Source organism: Macrobrachium rosenbergii, chromosome 10 (assembly GCF_040412425.1).
Source record: "Macrobrachium rosenbergii isolate ZJJX-2024 chromosome 10, ASM4041242v1, whole genome shotgun sequence".
NCBI lineage: Eukaryota > Metazoa > Arthropoda > Malacostraca > Decapoda > Palaemonidae > Macrobrachium > Macrobrachium rosenbergii.
Genome location: NC_089750.1, coordinates 53,135,115 through 53,151,844, shown reverse-complemented (window position 1 = coordinate 53,151,844; position 16,730 = coordinate 53,135,115). Strand labels below are relative to the sequence as shown.

Genomic DNA, 16,730 nt, shown 5'->3' with positions numbered 1-16,730 from the left:
GCTTCTACTGACCTACGATACAGTAGTTACAAAATAAGTTACTGACAGTTGTAAAGGTAATAACAAACACAAAAACTTGATGCATGGCATTTTCAATTGGGTTCTTATGCTGGCAGCTGGCTGTCATTTTTACAATAAGTAAAACATGGTCTCTTAATATTTTAAAATTACATTACTTTCCATATGCAGAAAATCTGGTAAGCTGAGCCTCTAACAATCAAATGAAGTCAATCTTTCAAAGAGAAAAAACATTAATTTCAAGGATTGCAAGTGTGAGATCAGATGATATGCAAGTATAAACATACTATACTTTAACATTAAATATAAATATCAAAAGTAAACACGTTTTGACAACCATTCATCAATACACACATCACAAGCATATACAATTTTCCCTTGTTTAAATAACTAGAACTAAAAAAAAACCAGAAGGCTTAAAGTTTACTTCAGGGCCATTTGTACAACAGTAGGTAATGTATGATTAAGGGCTTGTAATGAACCAACAGTTGGTTAGACATATCACACAGACACTCATTAATTTACTTTCATTGTTATAAAATTACAACGGAATGCCAGTGAAAAACTATAAATATAAAAACTTACAAAGTAATTGCAAAAGTCTTAATGCTTACTAAAACACTATCCTCACTCTAAACTAAGTTTTTGCTCTTCTGTGAGGAATGAAGAGTATCCTTAATAGCTGTCACTACCCAGAATTTGTGAGAAGTGGATAATAGATTTGTCAAGTTAATCTGTAGGAGAGCTACTGAGATGCTCCCATCTCATGAGTTAAACTTCTGATTTAAAAAAATTGTTTGTCAGACTGAATGACATATATCACATGGCACTGTATTTAGAAATATCTTCAAACCCATACTGATCTTGACACCTTTGTTGATGATACACCAGTTGCTCCCTCACCTCTGTTATGCAAATGACAAGAAACCAGTCACTGTAAAACACTGACAGTGAACTGCGAATTTCACCATGGGAATTTCACCATCTATAACATCAACATAAAGGTGGGGCAAGTAGGGAATAACCCTCATTCACCTTCTGTTACCATGCACTTTTTCCTGAACCCACAAGGACAATGCTAGGTGGGTGAAGTGGAAACTGCGATACAAAGCTCTGGTTTGTATACCTAGGAAAATGCAAATTACCCCACTTCACTGCGATACAAAGCTCTGGTTTGTATACCTAGGAAAATGCAAATTACTTTAAAGTTTTATACAGTATTTGTTCCTACAGATATACAGGCCATCACCTTTTATAAAGCAGACTGACTTCTTAGATGGGAGGTCATTTGTGACAACTGACTGGAGTTTAATCACACCTGGAAATATGACAAATTTTAATTAATTTGTATTTTTCATAGCTAACAAACCTACGATCTTACCATGAGGATAGTCCAAATACTTCAGTTGTTCAGCCTCACTTGTCGTCTTGACTTCTCTCTCATTCTCGATCTAAGAGAAATCAGGATCATAGTTGGAGTTCACTCGGCCACGGATGAGACATCACTGACGCACAACCGTATATCAACACACTTCCATCTCACGGAAGTGGAAATTCAGTCTCTCGCTCTTGCAATCAAGACGACCCTCAGGATAGATTACCATTGTCACTGTCAGGCATCCAAGCTCTCAAGTGGGTTTTAGGACCTGAGTGGGCTTACGCCCCAGTTACAAATAAGGATATCCCTCATTCGTTTGACAAAATAGACAGAGTTGATCCCTGTGTCCAAGAGCCAGAGAATGTTGAAAACCAAGAATTTATTACAACACATGCTGAGGTTACTGAACTCGTTCGTGAGTACAATCTTTCTCATGAAGCAGCAACAAATTCAGATTTTCCTGTGGGTATACTGGAAGCTTTAGTTGGCCTAAGAAGGATGTCAAGATTTCGGCAAAATTACTGTGCTCTAATCATGCTGATTCTGTCTTAGGCCATGTGAATTCTCTCATCTCTGGACGTGATAATTCTCTTCGGTCTAGTAGGTTGTTTAAACTTCTACCCCTTTCGCTTTCTTGACACAGACAGTTTTATTCAACCCCTAATGTGGCTCTTCACTAAAGACAAATCAACCCAGATCTGGTCCATTTAGGTCCTGCTTTGACTCTAGATCAGATTAGGTCAGAGGGCCCTTCCTTCACTCATCAGGAGGCAGCTACCTTGGAGTCAACTGCCTCTTCTGCTTTTCAGACTGTTTCTTGGTTACACTTATGGTCAACAGCAGTAGCAAAAACATCTTCCTCTGCATTAGGCGACTCAGTGCCCTTTATATCTGACTTTTGCAGTCAGGTGGTAAAGCTATCTCTTCCTCGATATACAGCTATGCATCAACAATGTCACGTCCGCGGCCAAGTGAACTCAAAATATGATCCCGATTTCTCCCAGGAGATCAAGAACAAGAGAGAAGTTGAGATGACGAGCGAGGCTGAACAACCGAAGGATTCAGACTATTCTCACATTAAGACCTAGGTTTGTTCCACATATGGACAAACCATGATCCTGGTCACAACTGCAAGCAGGGGATGCAGTGACTCCTGTTACCTCCTACACAGTCTGGCATGAAGATGAGAGCGAGCCTCACTCAAGTAAGGAAAGGAATGGGGAACCATGATATCCACCATTAGGAAATTATCCAGGTAATTGGGGAGGGCAGGTGTCTGATACAGGCAGTCAACCTTTACTTCATTCCACTTGAGGGACGTCAGCCACCAATCCCTAGGTACCTTCTCCTTGGGACCTGTGGTGGATACTCAACAAGTTGTGTAGGTACCTAGATTCTTTCAGACAGACAGTAATCTTGCTTTAGTATTTTCATCTAGTGTAAGCCTTGGGGTGTGGATGCATAATGACTGGAATTTTTTTTTCCTCCTTCTGGAGCTAGGTCAGAGTATCAACTTGTACTGGACTCAATACAGGTAACTAGAATTTCAGCATCCAATCTTGGAAATATGTACTTCTTGGAGATATGTATCTGATTTGCATCTTTCTCAGCTCTTCTCTATAACAATGGGATTTGGGTGAGGGCCAATGACAGAGCTACATTTTGAACTAACAAGTTCAGATTGTAGTTCTAACAAAACCAATACCAAGGGTGGTCTAGAAACTGCAAAAGATGGGCTACGCAAGGTGTTAAGGGTAAGTCAGACCTTCTGCAAATACTCCACGAATGACAACTTGCATTAGTTAGTGTGGAGCAAAGGAGATATATGTACTCAAGTCAGTGTCTCACCAGGGAAGGCAGCAGCTTCAGCACCACCATTATCCTTTGAGCACCACCATTATCCTTTGAAAAAGATGGGCTCACGAGTTAAGGGTAAGTCAGACCTTCTGCAAAAGTGACAACTTGCATTAGTAGCAAAGATCCTTCCTACCAGTAACAACCCCAACCATTATCCTTTGAAGAGGTGTAGTCCCTTCCTAACAACCCCAACCGGAAGAAATGGGATAAAAATAGTAGGGACTGAGAGGAATGAACTAGCAGGATTCAGCAAAGTAATCAGGAGCATGTTCTCCCCCCAACAAGGCAAGCAAAAGCTTCTTATCCTCCTTTTCCTAACAATTTTTCCCCTTTGCAAAGGGACACAACCAATGCACTCCAAGCAGGGGGCAATGCAGCTGCATAATTTTCCCCTGCATAAGAAACAGGGCTTGTAAGGATCATGTTTATGAAGATGTGAAGCACCCAGAAGGTCACCCACATCCCTCAAAATGTTTCTAGTTGTGTTTTCTCCATTAATATAATAAATACACACACAAACATCCAAAAACAAAAAAACACAAAAACTTCCAACATTTAACAACACCATGAGAGAGAGTGTAAACAAGACACTCACGTCTTAAGACAGCCAAGGAAAAAGTGCTTGGTGGCACTATGTGAGTGAGGGGCATTCACCCACTCACTCCCCATAACTGCCCTGTTACCAAGTTCAACCTGTGTCCCAGCTCATGCTGAAGGATACCCTATGTAAAAGGTGATGGTTTGTATTTCCATAAAAAAAGTTAATTCTAGCTGACAACAAAGAGATGTTAACACATTTTTTAATTACTACATTCCTGCTTCTGCAGTTGCTGTACAGCACTGTCCAACATACAGCTGTATAACCTCTTGGCTTGGAGATTCATCATTGGATAAAAGTAACATCAAGAAAACTAACATAGCAGGGTGGACAACGTAGGGAATCCTTTAGCTCTCTATGTACAATAATTTGATTTGAAACTGATCAAGCTACATGACAAAAGCATTTAATAAAACAACACACATGCACCCAAAACTGTTTTGTAAAATTAATTTTGTGGTATTTGTCAATTTGTGTTCCTACTTATCCTATTTACACAATATTTAGTTTTCCCATAAACCCAACCAAACAAAGCATCTACATAGTGAGGCTCCTTCTAATTTAGTAAATTAAAACTAACTTTATCTGCCCATACAGTACAGTTAATGTAAATACATTTTTTGTAAATACAGTACTGTACTGTACTTACCTTTGACATTGATGAAGAAAGCATTTCATTATTTTTACCACCAGTCAAATGTGACCACAACACAGCACCTGTTGATGCATCTAAACTGGTTACTCGTCCATCAAGTGTGCTAACTACAACAGCTGATCTGAAAAGGTACCATAATTCCAATTAAAGAGATTACATTAGGATACTTCTGAATACATTGTTTAAAAAATTAAAATAATCATATACTCCAAGACAAGACATATAAAATGGACATTACAGTACTAGTTTTTTGAACATGTGAACATCTGAAAGACACTATAAATCTAAAATCAGTACAAAGTTTTCACCTGAACAAACCAAAGGGCTGAAACAATGGTTTACAAGAAAAGTCTATAAAGGATCAAGCTTAGGCAAAATAACTAGTGGTTGCAACAGATCATTAATGGATATCCAGTTCACCTACGAAGCCCATCTTAACCCTTATTCCTGCAGTCACTCACTTAAAAGACAACAGAAGGTCCATCTACCCCTGTAACGAATGTTGAGCAATGCCTTAGCAGGCCTACAGATACAATAGTTTAACTTGTTTTAGTCATGTGCCTATACTTTTTTCTGCAATATCAATAACAATTATCTGACAGGTTAAGCTATCACATCTCAGGCTTTTGTTGGTTAAAGATATGAACAAGGGTTCTGGAACCAATTATAAAAAATGTGTGTGATTTCACAGGTCATATACTAACTTTTTGTCTTTCCTACACCTAGTCATGTAACACTCCTTTTATTTGTTTTCTATCAACACAAGAATGGAGGGGAACTAAAGTGCTTTTTTTCCATTGGAAAAAATGTATACTCAATTTATCAACATTCCTTTTCTCAAGTGTATCCTGCATGACCCAATGAAGCACCTGTTCTATTTGTGGTACCTGAGGAATCTTGAAAACCACATTTAATTATACACTTGGAAGAGAACACATAACCATGATCATAAACCTTAGACTGAACCACAGCCTGTGTACCATGGTCTGCCTCAGTCTTAGATACATGTTCCCTAGTTCAGGGATGTACTAAAGTGCTTTTTCCCATTTTATACAATTTTTCCCGTTCTTTCAAAAGTTGTGTCACACAGACTATATTAGACAACTAAAAGTGATGAGTAGAATACACAGAAAAATCGTTCTTCACTGAATCCTGTACGTGTTCTCTACTTTATCAGTACAGTAAAAGTATTCACATTTCAAATTTACCATTACCATGGAGGGAATTGCTTTGTCTTGTATAGTGTACAAGTTCCATGATGTCTACTTGTTTACTTTCAAATTCTGTATATTACTTTATGGGGTCTTTATATTTTCCTAATGTCATACAATTTGCAGTCAATGCATATGAATATGGTGGTTATTAAATTCAGTGTCTTCAGTTGATTTTATCTTGAATGCAGCAGATTTACTTAATATGACAGTATATAAGTTTTTTATAGTTTTAGCTCTCTTTGGCTACTAGGTCTTAAAATAAACTTTGGTCCTGAAAAGACTATGTATGTTTTGGACAGAATTTGGGGATTAACCCAGCTATGGATTAAGGAATTTCCCACAAAAATAAATATTCATTTCTAGTAATTTCGAGGAATTATCGAATATAAGTTATTAAAAGTTTCCAGCTGTTTTATGTCTAAATAAACATGTCCTGAAGCAATAATAGCAAAAAAAAATTTAAATGGATTTACTGACAATTTTGTTCATCGCTTGTATGACACTGTGAACCACAAATTGTAAAAAGACTTGCAAAAAACATCTGTATGAATAATTCAGGATAGGATCAAGTAAGTTTCACACTGTTTTGGACTGTTTTATGTGTAAATAAACATATTTAGAAACGTTATTGCTAAAAAAAAATTTTAGATTGGTTCACAGATAATTTTGTTCATCGCTTGTATGGCACTATGAACGACAAATTGTAAAAAACGTAAGAGAGTCTATGAATGATCCTGGTTAGGATCAAGATTGAGTTATACACTGCTCTGGACTACTTTATGTGTAAATAAACATAACTTAAAACATTACTCCAAAAAAAAAAAGTTTAGATTGGTTCATGGTCAATTTTGTTCATCGCTTGTACGGTACTGTGGAAGACAAATGTAAAATGAGTGAAAAAATTTATTAAAAAATAAGAATATATGAGTGGTAAAAATTTGAAGCTAATCCCTTCAATCATAAGGTAGAAACAGTCATTTACTTTATAATGGGGCCTTATTGCATTAATGCTCCCCTTAAAGGAGGTATTATGCAACATATAAGACAAAAAATCCCAAACTCTGACACACTGGGTACTATTTGACTACTGTATAATACCACAACTTGATCTTAGAGTTTTTATGATGTGCTTTTAAACCATTATTGCATTTTGGACCTGAAAATGTCATTCCCTATGTTTTAACATGTGCTTTCAATGTTTCTGACCTTCATTTCATTAGCAATACTGTGGTAAGAGACAGTGGACCCCACCTTTATATCCTACAATTAAGGGATCACTGTATTAGGACACTAGCCTGAACCCACTGATAGGTCTCCTTCGCAAAGGTAAATTTATAGAATGTTTTCAAACTAATATCATGCACTAGGGTAAGGACATGGTGCCTTAGGTTAAGTTCAGTGTGGTTGGTTATATGGCAACCTTATTATTATTCAATTGCAGTGTCCTGGGTTAGGTTAGGTAGGGGTCTAGACCTAGGGAAAAACTCAGCATCCTAAGTTAGGTTAGGGCAGCCCTGCTAAGTAAGGATGCAGTCCCAAGGTTAGGATAGGTGGGACATCTAGGGATAGCTAGAGATAAAGCCCCCAAGTCAGGATAGGTAAGGGGTTTAGGGCTAAGTAAGGATGCAGCCCCCAAGGTTAGGATAGGTAGGGGGTGTAGGGCTAGGTAAAGATGTAGCCCCCAAGTTTAGGATAGGTAGGGGGGCTAGTGCTAAGTAAGGATGCAGCCCTCAAGGTTAGGATAGGAAAGGGGCAGGGCTAAGTAAGGATGCTGCCCCCAAGCTTAGGATGGATAGGAGGTCTAGGGCTAGGTAAGGATGCAGCCCCCAAGGTTAGGATGGGTAGGGGTCTAGGGCTAGGTAAGGATGCAGCTCTCAAGGTTAGGATGGATAGGAGGTCTAGGGCTAGGTAAGGATGCAGCCCCCAAGGTTAGGATGGGTAGGGGTCTAGGGCTAGGTATGAATGCAGCCCTCAAGGTTAGGATGGATAGGGGGTCTAGGGCTAGGTAAGGATGCAGTCCCCAAGGTTAGGATGGGTAGGGGTCTAGGGCTAAGTAAGGATGCAGCTCTCAAGGTTAGGATGGGTTCTAGGGCTGGGTAAGGATGCAGCCCCAAGGTTAGGATGGGTAGGGGGTCTAGGGCTAGGTAAGGATGCAGCTCTCAAGGTTTGGATGGATAGGAGGTCTAGGGCTAGGTAAGGATGCAGCCCCCAAGGTTAGGATGGGTAGGGGTCTAGGGCTAGGTATGAATGCAGCCCTCAAGGTTAGGATGGATAGGGGGTCTAGGGCTAGGTAAGGATGCAGTCCCCAAGGTTAGGATGGGTAGGGGGTCTAGGGCTAGGTAAGGATGCAGCTCTCAAGGTTAGGATGGGTAGGGGGTCTAGGGCTGGGTAAGGATGCAGCCCCCAAGGTTAGGATGGGTAGGGGGTCTAGGGCTAGGTAAGGATGCAGCTCTCAAGGTTAGGATGGATAGGAGGTCTAGGGCTAGGTAAGGATGCAGCCCCCAAGGTTAGGTGGGTAGGGTCTAGGGCTAGGTATGAATGCAGCCCTCAAGGTTAGGATGGATAGGGGTCTAGGGCTAGGTAAGGATGCAGTCCCCAAGGTTAGGATGGGTAGGGGTCTAGGGCTAGGTAAGGATGCAGCTCTCAAGGTTAGGGATGGGTGGGGGTCTAGGGCTGGGTAGGATGCAGCCCCCAAGGTTAGGATGGGTAGGGGTCTAGGGCTCTCTCAAGGTTAGGATGGATAGGAGGTCTAGGGCTAGGTAAGGATGCAGCCCCAAGGTTAGCAGCCCTCAAGGTTAGGATGGATAGGGGTCTAGGGCTAGGTAAGGATGCAGTCCCCAAGGTTAGGATGGATAGGGGTCTAGGGCTAGGTAAGGATGCAGCTCTCAAGGTTAGGATGGGTAGGGGGTCTAGGGCTGGGTAAGGATGCAGCCCCCAAGGTTAGGATGGGTAGGGGGTCTAGGGCTAGGTAAGGATGCAGCCCCCAATGTTAAGATGGGAAGGGGGTCTAGGGCTAGGTAGGGACCCAGCACATTAAACTAAGTTAGGTTATATAAATCCTTGTATTTAACTTCTTTTGTGCCATCTCCTCACCCAAAATACACTTCCCCACTGTGGTCCCTCACACTATGGCTATAAGGGGGGGGGGTCCACTATCTCTAAAAGTATTTATTTGTTAATGAACCAACTGTCAGAAATAAAGTGCAAAATATAAGAAAATTATATTTTCAAGTCCAAAATAAATACTGTTTTACTGTCTCCTTAAAATGCCTGGCTAATATGAACATCATACTCAAATCCATCACAAATTTACTGTTACCAAGATATTAACATTCTTTTTATACGCTAGGCTGTTTCACCAACCGTTCCCTTGGGGCTGGTGCTGAACATGGCACTTATGGCTGAGGTTGTGGTGTCATGATAAAAATTTTGGAAAAAACTGGTTCCTGCCAGTTGCTGGCTGGAATATTTAGGCTCCCGCTTCTTGTTTACGCTTTTGTTTAAGTCTTGATGTTTATAATATTTACTGTCATTTCTTTATGTTTTTACCTTCCTCCCCAAGGTGCTGGTACTAAACACGGCACCCATTTTGCCCATAAGCTGGTAGTTACCAAAACAGAGGTGCATGGTAGCAGTCTTCAGTTTTGTTAAATTTACGGTAGTAGGTAGGATAACTTGGCTAATAAATACAGCATTTAGATTATAATGGGTCTTGACCCAATAGGCTAGTAAACATTCAAACAGAACTTAGTACTGACACTAAAATCTACAGAAACCATGCCACAGTCTAGTGCAGTCAAACCATAGATGTAAATCAGGTCCAGGCTATGGCTGATCAATGGAAACCAAATTTAACTCACCTGGGCCGATCACTGCTGTTTTCCTCTTGCGTGCAATGCGGGAGTTCACCATATTCAGGACCCGGACCGGGTCTTGTCCTATAGGATTCGTCATAGTCCTCTGGACCAGCATACACTGGCTCTAGACTATCATCATCTTCGACATACAATTCCTCCGCGAACTGAGAATAGTCACTCGACAGTTCGTCACCTTCCATGAAGTCATCACCGCCTTCGCTCCCCCTGCTGCTGTCACTCGACACCTGTCTCAATATATCCAAATGGTCTGTTTCCGTTTCTATCTGCGACACCTCCAACTCCTCCTCCTCCTCCTCATCGTCTATCTCGTCTGCAATGTCGAGGATGACTTTATGATCCCGCCTAGGGTCCCTGGTGTCATCATGACTATGAGCCCTTACATCACTGAGGAGCAACATGAAGAGCACGAAGAGCAGAGCCACAATCAACTTTATCACGTAAAGTCGCCGTTGATCCATCGTCTCGCCAGATTCATCACAACAGAATTATTCAATTTCATTGAACACGGAGACGTTGGATGGACAGGTCTTGACAACTCTAAGGCGACCTTGCGTCATAACTCTCTCCACATTGAAAATCGTATTGCGTGTTCTCATTGGTGCACATGAACAATGACGTCATTGATGAGTCGAATCCCATTCTATGGAAAGAGATCGGGAGCGGTTCAGACTCGATACAAGTGTGGCCTCTCACGAGGTTTGTTTACAGCTGACGTGTATGTCATTGCAAAGACGCTCTAGTAAATAAACGCTACTATTACATAATCGTTGTAGACAAGACCATGAGTTATCAAATTTTAATGTCACAATTAATTTCTTTTTATAGTGGCATAATCAAATTAGCCACGGAATCCAAACCGACAAACTTACAATCGCCATTTCAGAGATGTGTAAAATAGACACGTCTGTTCGGAACCGCCGTGACTCGTGATTGGTCAGTGCTCCTTCCATGTTAAGTTATAATATTTGAGTGAAAAATCTTCCCCAGGATGAAAATAAAGCCCTTCCTAGTCAGGCGTAATTCAGCTTTGAATTCCTTCCAGAATAATATTTCTCACTCTTTATTAAAAGATACTTCCCGAAATACGAGGGTTTACGGCTGTTTACTTAACCAATTAACTATTTATTATTTACTTATATTCCACACTTAAGGCTTTATCTAACATGTATTTTGGGGGTTTTGCAGTCTTCTGATGTTTATTCATTATGGAGAGGGCTGCTACTCTCAGGCAGTCTGGGTAATCGTGGCGAGCAGTTTATTATTTTTAGGCGTCGATCTTGAACACCTAAGTTGGTACGACTATGAGTACGAGGTTGTTTCACAGTGATGTTTTGTGTCTTTTTTTATGTTTGTTGTAGTATTGCATCTAATGCGGTTCAAGTTTATTTTTTGCGTTAAGTTAGGGATTATGATATATGTATTATGGTCAATTTTAGCATCTTTATGACAATACAAGATTATAATCATATAAATGATCAGATGTGTTTAAAGGGCCATTTCACACTCAAAATCATTAATTGATGTTCTTATTCTCGAGAGGCTCTTGCTGTCGACTTGGTACCAAAATTCTTTCTTCAGCTGAGATAGGCCTTCTATATTTTCATTTTCTCTAGTCCTTCTGTAATTTAATCAAGTATTATTATTATTATTATTATTATTATTATTATTATTATTATTATTATTATTATTATTATTACAGTTATGAAATCAAATTTTCTTGTTTACTCTTGCACGAGTTATATGACAGACGAAATAAGCCAGGAAATTATAACTCCGTGTGCTTAACTGGGTATGCAATCACATACTATTTTCTATCCTTTCTCAGTATCTTCTTTCACTTTAATTCCACTTAAGAACGTCAACTCTCACGTTCTTTCTTCAAGATGTACCCTTCAAATACTTGACCTTTCGCTGATATAAGCATTATATCCACTCGTTTATTTATGGACTAAAAAAGGGTAAGCAGCTATGTCTATCTGAACCAAAAGTTACGTTTTCTAGTATTATCTAATCACTCAGCATTATCCACGAGACAGTCATAATCTTGTATATGAAGAAAGCTGAATGATTAGTGGACAAGATAAGTAGTTGAATTTATTGTTAAATTATCAACAAATTAGTTAACTTTTCTAAGAGGCATCTGTTCCAAATAATATTTCTGGCAATCCCTCAAATTGTTTAAGGATGAACCGGCACATGGGCTTCGCTTTTTTTTTTTTTTTTTTACGAATTCGTTAAATGCAGCACTTATACTTCTTTTAGGGCCATACAATGGTTCAGCCTATCCCCAAGAAGTATGACAATTCCAATACATCCAAAATAGCCTACCTTCCCTTGCCTTTACGTCTGTTATCAATAAAACGTTCAAAACACATCTCCACTCCCTTATATATATATATATATATATATATATATATATATATATATATATATATATATATATATATATATATATATATATATATATATATATGCCATGAATCAATTTCATTTTCATGTCACCAGTGTGGCTTTCATAAAGGCAGGATCAACTGCGACCTCTCATCTCATCATGTTTAGTCATCTTCTCTGCAGGACTTCAAAAAAACACTCATGATATCTTTAAGGCATTCGGCAGAGTTTAGCATAAAGCTCTTTGGCCAAATTTCCTACTTATGGATTCACTAGCATTTTACCTTACAGACATATATGGTGTGATACTTGAACACCTGCTCCTTTTCTCCATTTCTATTGATGTTTCTCTGGATTATATTTTCATTTCTTCATTTCCTCTTTTTCAGCAACCTCTAGTCTACCTCCTCTGCCATTCATGTGTTCACTGATAATTCAGCCCTCATATTTTTCCTACCCGCATCTCAGTCCGCTTCTGTCAGTCCACTCCATCTCGAAAGACAAATTATCGTCTCAATTCTAACCTTGTGATTTTATCCAAATGAAGGTATACAGGCTAATAAAATTTAGTGCTTCCATAACAGTATCATCCCATTTTGTTGTCTCCTCACTTACCCAATTCTTTTATTATTTTTCATTAAATTCTGGATGAACTAACTTCCGTCAGTATTTACGGTGTTCCAGTCACTTCTCTTAGTCTACCTTTGTTCAAATTTATGAATGTTTCGAGAAGTATTGAATGTATTTTTAGTTTTAAAAAACTATAGCTTGCTATACCGATTATACTTTCATGTTGGAATTATCCCTGATTCAACTACTCATCTTTATCTGTGCAAATCTGTCTTCTCATGATAAGCAGGCAATAATCACCTGAAAACAGATACTAAGAAAAACTGCTCTTTAGGGATTTGAGGTGCTAACCACTGAAATAGCAGCAGCAGGCCAATGATTTATCCACTCAATCACAGGAGTTTAAAAGGAGAGGAACCAGATATATAATTGCATATGCTTGGAATCATACCAGATACCACTACACCCATAATTACTATTATTATTATTATTATTCAGATGATGAATAGTATTCGTGTGGAACAAGGCCACAGGGGCCATTAACTTTAAATTCAAGATTCCAGAGAATAAGGTGCTCGTTAGGAAGAGATGGTAAAGGGAAATACAGAAAGAAGCAATCTCACTTATCAAAAAGAAAAAATAAATTAATAAGGATAAAAATGTATTAAAATGCAAGGAGAATATTATTAGGGTAGTAGTGCAATGCATCTTCGCTTGAACTTTTGAAGTTCCAATTGGATGACATCCTCAGGGAGACTGTTCCACAGTCCAACGGTGTGAGGAATAAAGGAACCTCTGGAACTGACAAGTTCGACATCAAGGTTTCTCCCCTCCTTTCTTCACAAACATTGAGTGGATGCATTTACTCCTTCCCAGTGGGACTGATGTGATGTACGCATTATAGGCATTAATATCACCTGAAAATAAACTCTAACACGACCTCATTCTTGTACACTAGTCCCACCTTCATCCTGGATAAATCCTGTATAGATCACACCCTCACCCCTAAACAAATTTCCCTTCCCCAAAATTTTATATTCCCATCATCTCACCACGCATTGCCAGTCATAATGCCTACCTTTCGTAAAATTTGTGTAAAAATCCACTCCTAACTTTTTAATTTCGTCTTTTATTCAGCAGTGAAAGTAGACCACTGACAACATCCTCTCTTGAAGGGCTTACTATTTGTGATACATCATTAGTTCTTAAAAATAATTTACATCCACTTAGAAATTTTTAAAAACTTTATAAACTGAAAATATTAGAAGATGACAAAATCTCCAAGGATTTATTTCCAATACTTGATATCCACAGCACCCAGAAAAAATGCATAATCATAAAAGTTGTTCTGCATACTAGGACTGAGTCATGGGTTTTTCATCAGATACCCATGGGTCATGCAAACAGACAGAAAAAAAAGGAATGGAAAAGGTGAGGTTAGTCAAGCTGGTTGAAGTGTTGCATATTATTTGTTGGACTACTTGCAGATAGCATCTGAACATCCACCATAGTTTCACGCCACTGAATTCTGATGCTGAAGAACAGTGCAAACACTGAGCTCATACAATAACAGTGGCTACAGCCATGTAAAATTTGCATTGCATATGGGCTGGCCTTCTTTTCTTGAGGTCATCTTTGAAAGAACCAATGTAGAATGTAACATATGAAAAGGTTAAGAAGATCCTTTGACAATGAGAAGTTGCAAAACCCAAGGAATATTATAAATAATGTGCGATCTACCAACAGCAGAAAAGCAGCTGGAGTGCTGGTCATAGATGACCTCACTACATGTTCTGTAATTTGGAAGGTTATTAAAAATTTTTCATCTAACATATGATCTACTAAGGTACCACAGCTTCTTGCTGTACAAAGCCCAGACTCAAAAGTTGATTCATCTCTTCACCCAGAAGCTGCTGACATGACCAACTGCACACATCCTAAGAATATTTACAGTATGCAATACTACTAGGAAAGCACAGCTGAACTTGCTTTGTTTGTAAAATACCTAAAATAAATATTCTATTTAAATTTCTTTAAGCTTATATGGGATATGATTTCTGTATACTGCACAGCACATATTATAATATTGCTCAGTTGTTGCTAATTTGAAACGGAGGAAATTCCTGAGGAATGTAGTGACAGTCACTTCATATTTGATCATGTGGATCACCAGCATTGCCATAAGTGCATTAGCAATGGTCAGATGTTAACTTGTTTGACAAAGATGATAATATCACCTTGCTAAAATCAAAGTGGTCTTATTCCTGATGTCACCTACCTTCTGGGGACTACAATGATGGCATGTACTTTAAGGATATACTGTATATTCTTCACATGAAAATAGATACCCTGTGCAGCATTCTCAAGCAGTTCCCACCCAGTGCATAATCTTCTGTGGCCTTAGCAGATAAATGTATAGTGAGGACAAGTAGGGTGCAGATCAACTTTTAATATAGATAAAACATCAGACAGACCTGTTGTTCTAATGCATTGACACCTCAGCTGGACTTGTACTTTGAAAGGATTCTACCTGCAATTTGAAATGTTAAAAGTAAAATGTTCCATATTAATGGACATCCACGAGACTCCCACATCAACTGTACTAAAGTGGTTTTGTCAAAATGGCTGCATTAAGACATCAGACTAATGAAGACATAGTGGATCAAGTCTTTGTTGAATTTAATTTTATGGGTTGGTTGATTTGTAAGGGTGTCAAATTAGACACTTGCATCCAGAAATCAATAACTCAAGAACATACTGACCCACACCCTTTGTTTTAATTGTTGAAATATTTGAGATTTAGAAAATTCATTTTGCTTATAAAATTATGACATTCATTCTCTCTTTTTTAGGTATAAGACTGACACACAAATACAAGTCAGTGTTCCAGTGTTAAGTTCAAATTAGTCCATCTTAATTTCCTCCATAAATTCCCCAGATCGTATTAAACTTTGTTGATTGGCAAGACCCTTGGGGGAGTGTTATCCATTCCTTATAGAGAGATTTACCTTGGCTGTAGGCCATGAAGCTTTGAGTGACAAAGGAAAAATGTTCATAATACCTGTAATGTGTATGAAAACCTGGTATACCAAAAGATAGCACCAGAAGAGCGTGACAATAACATAGTACAATGGAAAAATGGATGCACCACTTAAAAAGGTTCTGTAGTAAGGTAGATAGAATACAGTAGTAGAGCTTTCAGTTGTAAAACATACAAAATTCCAGTAATCGAATCGATTGAGTAATTAATTACTAATAGATTACTTTCTCAAAAGTACCATAATCAGTAATCACGATTGCAAAATAAATATACTTTAGTATCGCCCACACCACTGAACAAGTAATGAGAAAGGATAAGGAATAATGACAGAAGAAGTAGATATGTGAGAAGCAGGATTAAAGACTAGTAAGACAACCCAGATAGCCATATAAAAAGGCCTAGATAAAGACTTAGATCAGATGAGAATTCAGGAAGAAAATGCACAGAAAATCAGTCAAGAGAGCATACAGTAATTCACACCTAACCCACAAAGAGAAAATCTGATATAAAACTACTACTGGAGATCTGTACAAGAACTTTGGCAATGGCTGAGAAAAAATGATTGCTAAATGGTTAAAAACTCAAAAATATATTAAGTGTGCAACCTTGCAGAAAAAATTTAAGAATCAAAGGCATTGTAGCCTTTACCTTCTAGTTACAAAACTAATTCACTTTTGCAATGAATCCTGACATAAAAGGAATGTCTCCCTCTAAATTTCAAGTTCCTCCTCTTATTAGAAAACTGCTCTAATTCAAGAAACAGTCAACATGAACATTTTTGTTGTGCAATTACAACCATATGTGACCTCTTTATAATATAGTCAGTTCATGGACCAAAGAATGATACTTTGTGCAAGTGCTTCTGGTCACCCAACCAGAAGTACTAGATGCCAAGAGACAGTGGCTATTGACAGAATACCACCAACGCAAGGTTAACTGGAGACCACACCAAATGCATAAGCCATAAAATTATAGGTTGTAATCGTAATCATGACACCACTGAAATGATGTGGTTCCAAGCAAGATTCTAGTACTCGTAGGCAAAAAGTGATGCATCATACATTAAACAGGCCAACAGTCACGAACTGTTTAAAATTATTATTACAGTATTTTTTAATAAATAATCAGAAA

At 38.5% G+C, this 16,730-nt stretch overlaps 1 protein-coding gene across 1 annotated transcript in view; it reads right to left on the bottom strand.

Moving 5' to 3' along the window:
• Positions 1-10,460, bottom strand: part of LOC136842640 (eukaryotic translation initiation factor 2-alpha kinase-like) — a 113,558-nt gene extending 103,098 nt beyond the window's left edge. Inside the window, exons 1-2 of the mRNA XM_067110262.1 lie at positions 9,581-10,460; positions 4,501-4,627 (exon numbers count right to left, since the gene is read on the bottom strand). Coding sequence (XP_066966363.1) covers positions 4,501-4,627; positions 9,581-10,056 — 603 coding nt within the window. The 5' untranslated portion in view covers positions 10,057-10,460. The remainder of the gene's footprint in view (positions 1-4,500; positions 4,628-9,580) is intronic.
• Positions 10,461-16,730: the final 6,270 nt, after the last annotated feature.